The following is a 16456-nucleotide window of genomic DNA, read 5'->3' on the forward strand; positions in this document are numbered from 1 at the left end:
GTATTTTTTTAAGGCAAAAAAGGCTTAACAATATGGACGTTAGTTGTCTTAAAATGGGCTAAACATGAGTCTGTTGCTACAAATCAAAATATCTAGCCCACTGTGCTTACACATAATACATAGCGGTGGTGCTAATGTTGGAGAAAAATGCGTATGCAGGGGAAATGAGTTAAAAACCACACAGCTGACTGCAGCCAACAGCACTAAGCTACCACAATAATATTTATACATTATTGCAAGATCGCTCCCCTTTGCACCACAAGGGGAGTGGCAATGGCCAGTGCAGTGTTTACTACATCAAAGTGATAGAGATCAGCCATAAAGCTCACATGGAGTGTCATTCAGAGTTCAGCGGCTCAGCACCCTGATAGGGAAAACAGACTGAAGTGTACCTGTTACAAACCCTTGGGGGGTGGGGAGGGGAGGGGGTGTTCAGCAATGAGGCCAGTGAGCTTCATCTCAGAACTTGACAGACTGCATCTTACTGCTTTTTAACATGTTTCAGCGCGGTAAGGAGCAGATTTTGGAGATCAGAGGTTTTGATCTTGATATGAATGGTTAGTGATCTCTCAGGTCAGGCTGACATCATTTGCAACCAAAAATGAAAAACTGCACGAACTGGGATCATTTTCTTTCTCTGTTTTCTTCTCTTTTTTCCATTTAATGTAGTTATATCACTTGAGTGCGTACCTCCGTCCATTATCTTGTGTCATCTGGCCGATATGAAATTAATGAATACAAGAGGTTTAATCAGAAAATGGAAGAGAGAGGCATCTATTCTGGACATACTGCCCTGTAATACGCTTAACAATGTTTTACAGATTTAAAGAGTAATCTTAATTAGTTTACGATTAATTGCATATCCCAACTGGAGGAAAGCTCACACACCCATGGCAGGGATATGTGCACACACACAAGTACATTTGAACAAACACATTCAAGAGTGTGTTAAGCTTGTTTTGTTGCTGTAGTTTACTTTCAAGTGCTCATTCCATCCTTTTAGTATTTTTTTCCGGTCTGCAAACTGCAGATGAGCGGCTCTAACCAAACTGATTCAGCTGTTTTTAGTTGCATAGTATTCTCTGCAGTCAGTGAAGGGCCCTCACCATCATTTTCAATGTCAAAGTTTTGGCTGACCTCCTTTTCAGATTCTGCAGCCCAGTTAGATTGAGAATTGATTTCCTAAATGATTCACTTTATAAAGTTTGGATGTAGTTTCTTGCAGTAGACGGACACAAAATATTGCCCAGAAATGTTCTTTCTTGTAAAAGAATGTAACTCAGTTTGGTGTCTTAACAGATAAATTGTCCCATCTAGTGGTGAACCGGGAAACTAAATGATTCATGAACACAAAGTCCAGTCTGTCATCTGGAGTAGTTTGTTGAAAGTGTTTCTCTAATTTTTGAAATACTTTGTATTACAGCACCATGTTTGTTGAAAGAGCTCACAAATCAGATAAGAGTCTTACAAAAAACATTCTGGCCCAATGACCTGAATATGTTTTAACTAATGTTGGGTTCTCTCATCAGAAACATCTTTATGGTCATTATACAGGCCTTTGACTATTAATACACCAGCAATTACTCAACACCTTTTCCACTGACTCTATGTGTTTGTGCCATCATAACACCTAACCTTTATTGCATCATTGAATATTACCCACGGACCCTTTGACAGATTTACAATGTCTGCATGCTGAGTCACCTCAGGCCTGCACACACTGACATTTTCATACCTCAGGAGTTGTGTCTGTGTCCTCCAAGTCTCATAATTTAAGTTCTACTCATTCAAGTCATTATAACGACCTTATGACAGACTGGGTCTGTGTTTGGAGCCGTGTATTTGACTTCAGATACACTGCACAAAATTGTATTTGAATATGAAATGCGTTGAATGACATGTTTGGTCATACATCTAGTCATTCTGTCTCTCACTATCTTGGCACTACATAACGCACCGCAGAACTGTGTATGTTGTAAGATGCCAAAAAGATTGTGGTGTATCTGTCAATATTTTCTGCACCAATGACACCATCTGTTTCTAATTGTCGTGGTTATTTATCATTATGGTGCCTCTTGGTTTGATTTTTGTTTTTACATTTTGGAGAAAACAGGTCAGCACCAGTAATCCAGATGTTGGCTTCCCATGCTGTTATGCAAGCATTTAATTCCAGGTTTCAGGGAAGAGACTTTGTCATGGAGAGGAGTGAAGGTAAAACGCACAATGATGTGGAGGATGTCTTGAATGTTCCTTCTGCATTTACATGCCTGCACATATTCTGCTCGTATAATCTGAAAGCTGTTGATCGCACACATACGATGCATGGTGGAGGAGCATACATACATGTAGAAGCTCTATGTGAAGGTCATGGGAATTGTTCCAGAAAAAACACCTGTGTTATTCGTCAGCCATCCAATTTTTCTGACCTGATTGCCATTGGCCCCTCCTCATCCCCCAGAGGCCGTGTTAAACCAATAGGAGTTTGTGTTCCCACTTTGAGAGTGGGTGTCGCCTGTGGTGGAAAGTTTAAAAGAGAGTGTGTGTCCTGCTGTCCCTCAGCAGAAGCATCAATCAACATGATCCCCATTGTGCTGGCCTCAGTGCTCATTGCTAGCGGTAAGAACATCTGGCATTTTCTAATTTTGTGTGTAATTGTGTCTACGTGTTTTCAAAGTTGTGTGAGAGAGTGTGGATGCTGGCATATTACCACACAGAGAGCTCTCTGCAGTTCCTTACTGAAAAGAAAAATGGTGCAGTTTGTGCCTGAGCTGGGAATAAAAACACTTCATTGCTCTCCTCTTCCTCCTCTCTCATGCCCACCACATTCATGACTGTCTCCTCCCTATCCAGCCCTTGGGTGCGGAACCCCGCCCATTGAGCCCCTGACTTCACGTGTGGTCAATGGAGTGGATGCCAAGCCCCACAGCTGGCCCTGGCAGGTATGCTAATACATACACATCTGTCAGTGTTTTTATATTTACTGGCAAACCTTATGGGTCCGGCATCTGGTTATTAGCTGCCAGGCCCAGTGGCTATAGAAAATTCTGTGCTTAAATGCTTGTTTTTGAAATAACCAGATTAAATTATGCCATGCATGTACACATCGACAACCTGCCTCCAACTGTATCCTTTATGTCGTTCGTTTTTTGTCTCTAGATCTCTCTGCAATATGAGAGGGATGGTGAATGGAGGCACACTTGTGGGGGATCTCTGATTGCTGCCAACTGGGTCATGACTGCTGCTCACTGCATCAAGTAGGAGCAGCAGAACATAAATACACAAACACAAAGACACAACCATCAGTACACACATCTACAAAACATGTACGAGCAGATCTCTCGTTGACTCTACTGTATTTACCTGCTCCACAGTCCTTACCTTATTCTGGACCCTAAACCCCTCCTAACCCTAGTAGAAATAAAAATTGAGCAAGTTTTAAAGTCCAAAGGTTAAAACTTACGGTCAGAGGAAAAAAAAAATTAAAGATTATTCAGTCAGGTCACGGTCAAGTTCTAATCTGCACCAAAGCTTCTGTCTGGTTTAACTTGGACCTCAACTGTCTGTTCTGTTCCACAGCACCAAGCTTTCCTACAGAGTGTTTGTGGGCAAACACAATCTGGTTGAGGAGGAGGCTGGCTCAAAGGCGATCCTGCCTGAGAAGATTATTGTCCATGAGAAATGGAACCCCATCTTCGTGGCCTTCGGGTAAGACAAGCACCACCGTACAGTACAAATAGCAGGCTGAATCTCCTGCCGTGACATACAGTCCATCACAATGTCATCTGTTCTTCATCGAGGTGACAAATAGCACCGAGGCTCAAGTTTCATTTATTCACCTCGATCCAGCTCATTTCTTTGACACAAGTTCTCCATCTTCATTCATCTCAAATTCCTTGTTCAGCCTCAAATAAGCAGCTGGACTTTTAGAGACCTGACGTGACTACCAAAGATTTCAAAAAATGCAGATTTGCTCAGATAGTTTCTCGATCTGTCTCTCTTTCCGTCTTACTGGCAGTAACGACATCGCTCTGATCAAGCTGTCTGAGCCTGTGACTCTGAGCAGCCAGGTGCAGTTGGCATGTATCCCTGCTGCTGGCTCTCTGTTGACCAACCTCTACCCCTGCTACATCACTGGATGGGGCAGACTGTACAGTGAGTCACTCTTGGCTGTGTTTGTGAGCCTGTTATTGTATTGTATTTCAGCTTAGCATCACTGAGATGTCTTCACATTTATGTCCTTAAGGGTGTTCAACTTGTGTGCCAGAGTGATGTTTGTACTTACACGCAACAGTAAGCGATCATGGTTACCCAGGGAAACCTCTAAAGTTTAGATTAAAATCACATGCATGATGTATTAGCTGAAAGTTTTTTTTTGAAGGGGGATTACTCTCAAATTGAAAATTTGGGTTGAACTGTGAATTTGCTACTTGGGGAAATGCCGTACAGCAGATCTGACAGACGGCTCATGTATGTGGAAGATGCTAATAGACCCTGCCTGTGTGTTTTAGCCGGGGGCCCCATAGCTGATAAGCTGCAGCAGGCTTTGATGCCTGTGGCTGACCATGCCACCTGCTCCCAGCCTGACTGGTGGGGTATCGCTGTCAGGACCACCATGGTGTGTGCCGGTGGGGATGGAATTGTGGCTGGATGCAATGTAAGTTTGTTTTCTGTGTATATTTGTGTGTGTGAGCAGAATGATAATTGATAAGTTGTTTTCTGCTTTTTCTTCATTTTTCCTTTGCTTTTCTTTAAGAATTAAAACTTGTCGGGGTGGTGTTTAGCTCAGTTGGTAGAGCACCCGTATTGAGGATATAGTAGTCACTGCAGGCGGCCCCGGTTCGAATCCCACGTCAAGTAGCCTTATCCTGCCTGTCATTCCCCCTCTCTGCCTCCCATTTCCTGTCTCTCTCTCTCAACTATCATGTCCATTAAAGGCAAAGAAAGCCCCTAAAAATATAAAAGATAAAAGATTTAAAACTTGTAACATTATAAAGCATGTAGCTATTTTAGCCAAAACTGTGCTTATTTATGCAACCAGTCATTGTTTTCAAATGAAGACATGACCAAAGATGCAGAGAGGGATTTTTTTCATCATACTCAGTGTTAGCTACAGTAGCTGCCAAGAAACAAGGTCTTTTTTGTTCCCAATATACTTTGATAATTGTGACTGTTGCACCTTACCAGTATTCAAGTATGTCAAGGAAAGTAATGAAACGTGAGCCCTTCTCTCTTTCTGTGTCCAGGGCGACTCCGGTGGCCCCCTTAACTGCAAGAACACCGAGGACGTCTGGGAGGTCCATGGCATTGCTAGCTTTGTCTCTGGTCTTGGCTGCAACTTTAAGAAGAAGCCTACTGTCTTCACCCGTGTCTCTGCTTTCAACGACTGGATCGACAAGGTGAAAAACAACAACAACGCATAAACAGAATTTAATTTCGTTGAACTGATCTCTAGATGCTGCATTTTTCAAATAATGACAAAAAATCTTTGTCGTCTCAGGTCATGATGAGCAACTAAAGAAGATGAGGTGTCAATAAAAGAAGACCCATGACACTGCATTTGTCTTGTCTGAGATGTGTTTGTTTCAACACCCATGCCATTCAGATGAACAGTGAATGAATCATGAGCCTTATTTAGCCACATTACAGACAGACTCGGCCTTGTCCTTCGAGGTTTGCTCGAAAAAGAAACAATGTGAACAAATGTCCAGCAGGTGTCCTCATACACTCATGATAGGGAATTGGTTCTGACAGCTTTCCAAAACAGGATGCTGTGCAGAATGACCAACGTTTCTGCCTGGGAACCAACAAATAGATGTGATTCACTGCAAATAGCCCACGTACAACAGGCAGGTGATTCATAAAAAAAAAAAAAAAGTCAATTTATATGTCAAATTACACCAAGTTGAATATTGGATGATTAGGGTAAATGGTGTGTATGTGTGTGTGTGTGTGCGCGTGTGTGTGTCGTTATGAAAAAGCTCTTTCACATAAAATATGAATGTAATATCCCTGTTTGAAGACTGGCCTGGTTTAACTCTGTGCCCTCTCAACAGGCAGCCTTTATGAAAACCATAATACTCTGCTGGATAGTCTATCTTCCGTCATGATAACAGCACTCCGAAGAAGGCTACAATGGCAGCGTTGAGATTAACACTTCTGTCAGTTTTTTCCACCCCGTGATGAGATGGGACTGTGAGAGTAGAAGGGGGAAAAAAATTAAGAAAGAAATTAAATTGCCTCTGACCTCCTTCTCTTCTATCTCATTCTTTCTCCTGTGTCTCATTTGCAAGGCTCACACACAGACACACACACACTGATAAGTTTTGACAGGGTAATAGAGGTGTGTGTGAGGGTCTTTATTGACATGAGAGGGAGTGATCAGACATGACACGTCCCGGAAGAGGAAGCAATAACGATTGTATGTGTGTGTGTGTTTATGTATCTGCTTCCAAGAGAGTGTGTGTGTGTAAGAGCAGGCAGGAGGGGAGGCAGGAGACGGAGGGAGTTTCACTGTGTCTCAATGTTTCTCCCGGGTTGTATCTGAGTGCATTTCTCTGATGTGATGAATCACACTTCTGAAGCAGCTTTCTCAGGAGAATCAGCCTGTGATCATTGATAACTATCCCAACTAAGCTCTCGTGTAGTGCTGCTCCCTGACTAATTCAGTCTGACTGTGATGGAAACTGAAGGGATCCATGAGTATTCACTGTCTACTTTGAACTGTATCCATAAAAATAAATCTATACATATTAATTTTAACTGCTTCATTTCAGAGTACTGATAATGCAACAATGGATGAATGTTCAATACTTGAAAACTGATTGCAGTAATTCATCAAAATTGTATAAAATAACAAGGTTAAAAAATATATAATCAAACCAACTGATCTGACTTAATGTCTTGATATCATTCAAACTGTTAGAGAGTAATAAAATGTGACATATCGTACCTGCTACTTAAATCATTATATTGACCAAATGTTATAATTTATAAGATGATATTTGCATTAACTGGTGGCAATCTGATCATTCAAGCTTAATTACATTTTTGGCTCAATTATGCCGCATTTAATTACATTTATCGAGTTACTACATCATCTGGCAGTTATTACAGTCAGTCACTAGAGTCATAGTCAATTTAAATAATTCAGCTCTTGAATTATTGCTAACATGCGCACCAGAGTACGCAGCTCTTTGATTAAACTGCTGCTCCGTGGATCTCACCACATGCAAGTCTCAAGCCAGCGATGAGGGTGTGAGTGAGGCCTCAAAAGAAAGCTTTGTCTGAGACTGAACTTTGTGGGTCAGAGCATCCCACCACCCCACTCACACACAAAGAGAGAGCAAAACTCCCTCAGGGACACCCTGCTGCTGCGCTGAATACCAATGAGGGGGAAAAAGAGGCAACAAGTTTGAAGTTTGAGCAGCTGCTACTCAGCTTTGTGCAATTTGGCTGAAGTGCAGATGCAGGAAAGAAGGTGCTTGTAATTCACGGCACCTTCAAGACCAAAATGCTCTTTAAGCTGTGTAGTTCTGAACGTGTTCTTATTTAATTTGACAATGATTCACTTTGTTGTTGTCTATATCTGAGATCCAAGTATTTCACATTCAAATTTGTGCATATTTCAAAACATTAAATACTATGTAAAAGAGTTCAAGTCAGTTTGGTATGAGGGTGGGCAAGTGGGAAAAGAAGCTGTTTGAAGTCATAGTATAGCAAAGTGACTTTAACTGAATCTAATACATTCCTTTAAGAAATGAAATACTGGTATTTTGGGATGAATCCTCCCTCTGTCACCCTTTCTTCCTCTCTTTTCTTGATAGAGCATTGCTTTGATGTGTGCATGATGTAACATGTCTTTTACTCTACTACTTTTGCTGCAAGCTCCTTTTGCGTTCAGCACTATGGTGTGACCGTGGGATCTTAACAGGGGTGAGGGAAAAGCCCTCAATGGGATGTGCTGCGCCCTTCTATAAATGGCTCGGCAGCAGCAAGCCGTTAGAGGGGGAGGGAGGGAGGGGCAGGGATGGGTTGGCAGGTGGGTTGGTGTGGGGGAAGGATCTGGGGATGACGAGCAGCCACACTGACAGCAGCATCTCCGCTCTGTCGCCCTGTGCCTGTCAGCAGTCACCGGGACTCCGCCGGCGTGACTTCATTAATAGTCCGGAGCTGACCGCCCGCCAGCGCCTACTGCCTCCTCTGCTGCTGCTGCTGCTGCTGCTGCTCAGCCATATTGCCGAACGGACGGGTAGAGTTTGGTGACCTACTTCGAGGCAAAAGTTCCCGCTTCACAAACGGTTTGGTGAAGTTGCTGAAGACCGCCGCTCGTTTTGAACAATGTATCGCAACTGGTTTTGCAGCTGAGGCGCGGAGGACACGAAACTCTGAACGCATGGAAATACGGAACCAGAAGGAGGAGTGAGGTAAGCTGCTAGAAGCTGATGTGTCGGAGGCAAGAAGTGTAAAAAGTAAGCAAAGAAGGCCAGTCTGTCTTTTTTTTTTTTTTTTTCATTGTGAGTCTTGAGTTTACGCATGATTAGATGTTATTTTTTCTTAAACTTTTGCTTGCATTGGCTTCATGCTACAATGTGCAAAGTTAAAGTAGCAACTCCCTCCCCATTATTCAATATCTGATTAGAAACGTTGAAGTGTATTGAAGAGGGTCAGTAGTCAGCCTTGTTGATTCTCCAACCCGTGGTGAAGTTGTGGCTTTGCTGCAGCCGGTGTTTGTAAATGAGCTGGACAGGAAGGAAGGCAGCTCTGCCACATGAGATGGAGGCCTCCCATTCTGATAGTAGGCAAGATGATGCATTATGCACAAGTATTGCCCAGTTTTCCATGTGGTCACTGCAGCCTGAGCTCCATGCCCATATGCCTGCCCCTCTAAAAGACAGCATTCACCCATGCAAGTAGTATTTGCATACATTTACATTAGATTGTTTGCATGCCAGCACAAAAGGCCTTTATATGGATCAATGACACCATTCATGAATGTACATACGAGCTGGACCACATTCTCAGGCTGCATTTTGCTGTTGCATGACCTAAAGCTAAACTATTACTTGCTACAATCCCAGAGCAGTCGTTATGTAACAGATGGACTTATCTTTGTATTGACCGTGGGCTCAGGGAGTGTGTTTACGTGTCTGACTGTGATGGTCAGTCATGTGCTGTTCTGATCTTTGAACCTAAATGTTGAGTCATTTAAACGCCTGATTCAATTACTGGTCATCTTGTACATGTCAATAGCAGTAATACATTATTAAGTTTGATGGAATCAAATGCACAAAGGGAAAGGCTTTTCTTTTTTCTAATGACTGAGCAAATGTAAAATGTAGAACTAACTTCAGATTACATTTGGCTTTCTCAACTGTGGTTATTAATTTAATCATAGTTATAAGAGTGTTCAGAGGAAATGTATTTATGTTGCAAATGAGAACAAATTATTCTTGTAGTTGATAAGACATGAGCTACAATCAGCTACTTTGGGTATTATAAGTTATGAAAATGTGATGATCATAATTGTTGATAATGAATAGATAGTGTGACAGTTGTGTGTTCTTGTTACACGCACCACCGATTGTCTGAAATCAATATAAGCATGCAAACAGTCCTCTGTTCCAGTACATTGCTCTCATTACATTTCTCTCTAACACAGAGAGAGACACACAGACACACACACACACGCGCGCGCTCTTCCACGTCACATCTTTGTGTCATCCAATAGCTAAGCTTACGCATTCCTCGCTTTTGCTCTAATTGAAATTGTAAACTGGATACGCTACATTTAGTGTCACTTGACTTCTGTGAAAAAGTTCCTCAGGGTGGTTGGGAAATATTCTACCAAACTGCGAGGGCAGTTTTATTGAGAGCAATCCCAGTTAGTGATTGTGAGGGTTATTTTCCCCACGGTGACGCCACCAGCATCCTGAGAGGGATCCATCTGGTACAAACAGAGACCGACTGCATAAGTTATCAAATGCATCACTGCCATCTAGTCTGACTCGCAGCTATCCATCTTTATTCGGCTTGGTCATAAAATGTCTATGAAGGGAAGGGTAACTTTGAAAAGAGCGGGGCTGGAGTGTTGCAGCTTACAGTATACCATAGCTGGAGAGAAGAGGAAAATGTGGCCTCATTAGTAATGCATTAGAGGGAAAGGAGAGAGGTATAGACGTTAGGAGATGAGCTCGAGTTTCTATCTGTTAAACTCTGAGAGGAAAAATACTCACACTCCATCTCATGCTCGAACTGACTTCTCTCTTTCACTCGGTCTCTCTTTCTCTTACTCTCTCACCAGTGCACCTCTGTGACCCATTTACTATCAGCCACAAAACTGGCAACCATATTGCTGCAGGTTCCTCCTGAAAACACATTACTGCTGAAATGCATTCAAAATAAATCAATGAGAAAAAGTGCTTACTGGCACCTTCTTTATCAGTTTAATAACTTCATTGCTCTCTGCCAGTGTAAAGGAAGCAAGAAACAAAATGAGTTGCTCCTACATGCAACTGCATCCGAAACACTTTCTAGTCCTGTGGTATCTCATATCATTCACAGTTTATTAACAAAGTCCCAAAAATGAATTTTTCTCTAAGTCTGTCGGACTGCTGGTGACATAATAACTCTCCACTGTGTAGCTTTATCAGAGGCCCTTTCATAAGGCTCTGGATTTGGCACTAAAAGAAGTCTTGAGAAAGCAACCTCTTCATGCAGGTGCTGGACACACATTACGCAGGTTGATCCGTATATAACACCTGAGGGGATAAAGCCTCCTTGGCCTAGTGACTACTCCGTCAGAGGGAAAGTAATCTTTACTGAGCTGACCTCACCAGAGGACTCAGCAGGCCCACGTGACAGGCAGGTTAACTGTGGCCAAGTATGCCAGAGTATGCGTATGTACAGGGCATGTGAGCATGAGTCTGGAATGGATCTTCTGTCGTCAATGAGACATTTTCTTTTTCTTTCAGGGATAAGTACAGTGTTGCTGCTGAAGTGACAAGGCTGGCACCAGCTGCAGACCGTCCTCTGAAGTCCGATGTGACCATAGTGAGTCTGGAGGCAGCTGTCCAGTCAACCATGGAGCATGAACTGCGGATGGGACTGTCTGTGTGGTCCATAGTGGCCATCGCTTGTAACTCTGTGGTGGGCGTCCTCATCCTCATCCTCTTTGTCATCCTCTACAAAGCTTGCAAGGTGCCTTCACACCCGGAGAAAGTGCCAGTTTTCACAGCAGAGCCAGAGCAGAGGAGAGAACAGAGGTACCTGCTAGCTGCAGCCTAATCATTGGAGACACAGACTTGAGATGAAAAGAAAATTCAGCTTTGAGGATCTGCTCGAGGTCAAATATTGAGCTGCAGGATGTATCCAAGACCAGCTGGACTCTCCTCCTCTTTCAATCGCTCTTGTCATTATCTTTGCTTAGCATCTTCTTTTGTCTAACATACTGTTCACTTCTCTCTACTATCAGTCTCATCTCCTCTATGCAAGCCAGTGGAGCTCAGAGCGAGCTATCTGCGTTAAGAGTTGCAGAAAGACCAACAACAACAACAAGCGGGTCCAATCCTCTTATCTCTGCTGTGCTTCGCTGGGACTGTCCATCTGTCAGTCTCTTTGCTTTGCTCTACACAGGCAGACCATGATCGCCTCCTCTACTCCTTTCTCTTTTATCCCTTCATGTGAGACAACTGAAAGGACGTGAAGGGGAAAGAGCAAAGACGGCGTGAGATGGAATAGGAGAGTTTGAGGTGACAGGGTTGGCTGAGAGTCACAACAACATGATGGAGAAGAGGAAATATACCTCACAAGCTGCAGCCAACAGACAACAGGTAGAACCCAAAAGCCTGAGAGTCTGGAAGGAGAGGGATGCTGCAGGAGGTGTGGGAGTCCAGACAGACAGAGATAAAGCCCATGTGTTTGGTGGGAATGATAAAGTGCAGAGGAAGACTCGCTTTGATGTCTTGTTTACAAAAAAGGGAGCTCACGGCTCCTATTTGACAGTCTCCCCATTTGACACACACGTCTGTGCTCCCACCGATCTGACTCCCACAGGATTAAAACTAACAGCGTCAATGTAACTCGTGTCCCAGTGTGCCTCTCTTTCATTTTGTGAGCTCCTCTGTAGGCTAAATAAGGTATTTATAGACAGCCTTCACCAGAAATGACAGACTAACTGAACATGCAGCAACAAGTGAGTATTGTATTTGTTGTAGTGATAATGTACTACAACTACTACCTGTCAGATAAGATTGTTTTAAGGTTGGAAGAGGGATAACAAAAACCAGACTGACAAATTGATGAGCCAATCATAACTTCAGCTCCGCATCATTGGAATAAATTGAGCTGCATTTATGTTTTTGTCTCATATTCAGTTTGTTTGTAGTGAAAGGGCTTTGGAAATTTTTCTGATTTATCCATTGGAAAGACAGTGAAAAATCTAATCTCAGGTATTAGTTGACTTGTTTTTATTTTCCTTGCAGCACTTCGTGTTCTGCTTCAATAATGAGCTATTTCTGGGTAATTACTATGTAATGATGGATACATAATTAACACAGAAGTGTGGAGTTATTTAACTGATTCATTTGTTGAAATCAAATGAGTAATACATGTGAAGATTTGTTACTGTTATCCCTTTCATTTAATTAAAAAAATTATAGTTTTTAATTCATCAAACAAAACAACTTTGAAAGCATCACTTGGAACTTTTTCAACTTGCAATGGTGTTTATTGATTTTTTTAATATTATTATTAAATGATTAGTTAATAAAACAAGTAACAGAGGAACTCACCTGAGGACATTGCGGCTGTTGTGATCTGTGCTTTGTGATTCTGATGACAGTTTATTTTCTATTGATAAATAAATGATTAACTCTTGTTTGTAACCAGTGTGGTCCCCAGTCACTGTTGCCTTACTCCTTCACTGACAATTAGCCTTAATAGCTGTACATTTTTAAAACATTACAGATTGGATTAAAATAACAGTTGATTTCAGCTTCTTGCACAGAAGTAATCAATGTGGAACGTATTGACCTTAACGCTGACCCACATCCTGCTGTTAGTCAACTGCAACTATGTAATCCTTATCTGCTAACCGCGATCCACAGAGGGAAGAGGGGGGACTTCACAGGGTTAACTGCTGCTATTATTTTTCTTTGAGTGACAAGCATAATCTTAATTATACAGAGTTTTATTGATTTGACTCATGATTTCTAACTCTGTCTTGCAGACACATAAAGGCAGAATGAACTCTCTATTATTTAAGTGCTGTACTTAAAATAGGTGCAATTTATGGGTACTTACTTGTATTTGACTATACCCATTTTACATTATGATTCTACCTCACTACATTTCAGTGGAACTAACATGACAAGTATTCAAGATACTATGCAGACTTGTATATAAAAACAAGAATCTTTAAACTACCCAGCAAAAACACTAAATAAGAGCAGCTCCACCTTGACTAGCTACAGTGTAATAAAATGCAGCTTTGCAACCATACCATACTATGAACGGTGGATTTTTCGATGTGTATTTATTTGTAACACATCTAATTACATTTTTCACGGCAGGAGATGTAAGTAATGTTATTTGATTTTAGTAGAGATATATCAGCTGCATGTCCAGTGAGTGACAGAAAGAGTACAAATGTATGTGCACATGTGTAAAACAGTGGTTTATAGCACATATGAGACAGATGGTTTGGGCCTTTGGTGGGCTGTTGATTAGAAACTGCTCGTCAGAGAGGCGGCTCTACAGCTGTCTCATGTTTATCTACGTCTCTTCTATTTATCTGCCTGCCAGTTTCTGTCGCTCTCTATCTCTTTGGCAGTCTTCCTCTTATTTGTTTCTCTATCCCCATCCAACCAGACCCGTGCCAAAGCCCTGCAAACTGGCCAGCACAGATCCAGTGATCCACTCCACACTGAGCTATTTGGATGTGAAGGTCAGCACATTCTGACTCACACAGTTCATGAACCACCGCACTGATCTGAAAACCCTGGTTCAGACTGGAGGAGTTTATTAAGAAAACACTGAATAAGCATCCATCCAGTAATCCACCTCTCCCCCTGCCCATTATTGTTGTATTGATCATCCTAGGAGAGAATGATATAGCTTCGATGATGTTTGATGTGACCTCATCCAGTTGAGATCAAAAATGGTTACTGAACCCATTGTCATCATGCATTACAAAGCAGCAAAGTCATTTCCCTGGTCTTCCAGTGGTAGCTGAGATGGAACAAGGTCACTGAACTCAATACAGTGTCTGTACAAATTCTACAGACAGAGAGATTACTAATAAACATACGAGGGGCCAGTAATCTGCAGCTCCATCTGCACCGCTGGAGGGGTTGCATAACTCACATCAGCCTAGACTGAGTCATGGGCAGTGTTTGTGTACGTGTGTGTGTGTAACTATGGGATCAAATCGTAATCTTGATGTTTTACACTACATTTTCTTTTTTTGTTTCAATCTTATATAATCTATGATTTAATTCAATTCCATCAAATGCATGTGTATGAGTGTTAAACATAAAGAAAGAGAGAGAGAGAGAGCTGTTATTCTGAGGCTCTCTGTGATGTGACTTGTATTTAATTATAAAAATGTGCAGGGAGAGGATATGTACATGTTGCTATCCTTATGTATGAATAACTGATAACAAAACTCTTGTCACACTTTATAAGATCTTCATACCAGAACCCCTATAGAGTCACAAGCACTCATCACAATGACACACACACACACAGTCATTAAATCGATTTTGACAACAGTGCAGCTCTGGATATCAAAATCATTATAATTCAGTATAATTTAGTCAGTATGAATGTTTGTTCTGTCAACACAGGTTTTAATTATAGGATGAAATAAGCTGAAGTAATGACAGTGCTTTTGAAACTGAATCAGCAGGAATGACACAGTATAAAAATAAAAAACATTGAATGTGAGATATAGAGGAGTTGGACAGTGGGAACACTGAAGAAAATAAAGTTCTTTCATGTGCAGGTTTTATATTGTAGAGTTTCACTTTGCCCACACTTACAGAGCCTGACCTCTAGATATGCACCTATAGTCACACCTAATGCATATGCATGACCAGAGGTATGGGCCTCAACCTGCTTGCATTTAGAAGACTATAATACTAGGACTTATTCGACCTGGCACACATCTCATTATTATTCATCCTCCATCTAGTCTCTCTGCCTCATGTAAAGAGTTAGACTGCCACCTGCTGGCTCAATCTTTACTATCCACAACCTCACAATAGTTGTAAGCACCTGGCACTGGCTGCAGCAGGGGCCCACAGCTGCCAAAACACTTCTCTATTATTGTGCAGCAGAGCATGCTATTGCTGCTCTCTGCTGGTATTTCCAGGTAAGGACAATGTGCACTCAGACATGCAGTCAGTGACTTCCAATGAGAACAAGTCACACTGTTGCAGGTGTTCTTCAGACAGACCATCATTAGCTGGTCGATACATTTCTTTCTTCTAGTTTTATAATTAATGTGCTACATGCTTCTCATTTTACTGTTTAATTCAATGTGTGTTTAAAGTTTTATGACGACAGCAACTGTTCATTCAGCTGGCCAATATGTCTGGTCATCCACTAATGGAGGCAGCCTGCACACATGTAATTCAGAATAGCAAGAGAATTCAATTACTTTTATACTTAAATTTACTGAACTATATTACAGACAGGAAACCCTACAGGTATATATGGACAGAATAGTGCAATAGTCCAGAATTAAATCTTATTTGTGTTTAGTTTATAATGTTTTTTGTTGAAACTTTCAAAGAGTTGCTGAATCAGCTCTGTTGTTGTTGCTGTAGTTCAGTGGTGGATGAAATATTCCTTTTCTAAAAAAAAGTAACACTTGCAGAATCCACTCTAAACTCACTGAAATAAAGGTTTTATCATCAATGCCGGTGCCTGTTTATTGTATAATAATGTTTTTTCTAAATGTATAAATTGTTGACATGTTTTTTTTTCCTTTTACTCTTTAGTCTCAAACTGTATAGATGTAGCTCCAAGTATAAAGTAGGCATCTAATGCGAGTAGACTACTCCAGAGGAGTAAAATAGCTCATACTGTACTTACACTACTGGTCAAAAGTATCATTCCAGCTATTAATTCGAATTGAATTTCAGTTGAAAAAACTAGAAAAATTGGGGTTCTAAAACTTTTGACCAGTAGTGTAACTGTACAGATTTATTTATCCAATTCCAGCTCTATTTAATTTAGAGTGTATTACTGTATATGAGTGCTTCTTTTAATGTGTCATTTTGTAAAGATTTTGTAGGCTGCCAATATTGATAATCTAACAATGTCTCATAAAGACTGTGAATTCAAGCACCATGCAGATGTTACATGGCCTACTTGGTAGAAAACTGTAATGGCAGTCCAGCAGTTTCTCGATCTTTATTAAATACTCAACCTCTGTAAAACAAATTCTGCAGAC

At 41.4% G+C, this 16456-nt stretch overlaps 1 protein-coding gene and 1 long non-coding RNA gene across 2 annotated transcripts; both read left to right on the forward strand.

Moving 5' to 3' along the window:
- The first annotated feature begins 2557 nt into the window (after positions 1-2557).
- On the forward strand, positions 2558-5537 carry ela3l (elastase 3 like). Its single transcript, XM_085787131.1, has 8 exons — positions 2558-2616; positions 2851-2939; positions 3157-3254; positions 3577-3705; positions 4016-4152; positions 4509-4654; positions 5244-5396; positions 5498-5537. Exons 1-8 carry the CDS (start codon positions 2577-2579, stop codon positions 5513-5515), a joined length of 810 nt encoding a protein of 269 aa, XP_085643257.1. The 5' UTR covers positions 2558-2576; the 3' UTR covers positions 5516-5537.
- Positions 5538-8050: 2513 nt separating this feature from the next.
- On the forward strand, positions 8051-12258 carry LOC146981684 (uncharacterized). The gene is made up of 2 exons (XR_015036601.1): positions 8051-8423; positions 10971-12258. It is a non-coding gene; the product is annotated as an uncharacterized LOC146981684 (long non-coding RNA).
- The last annotated feature ends 4198 nt before the right edge of the window (positions 12259-16456 follow it).

This window comes from Trachurus japonicus, chromosome 9 (assembly GCF_045865225.1).
Source record: "Trachurus japonicus isolate A0001 chromosome 9, Traja_1.0".
Lineage (NCBI taxonomy): Eukaryota > Metazoa > Chordata > Actinopteri > Carangiformes > Carangidae > Trachurus > Trachurus japonicus.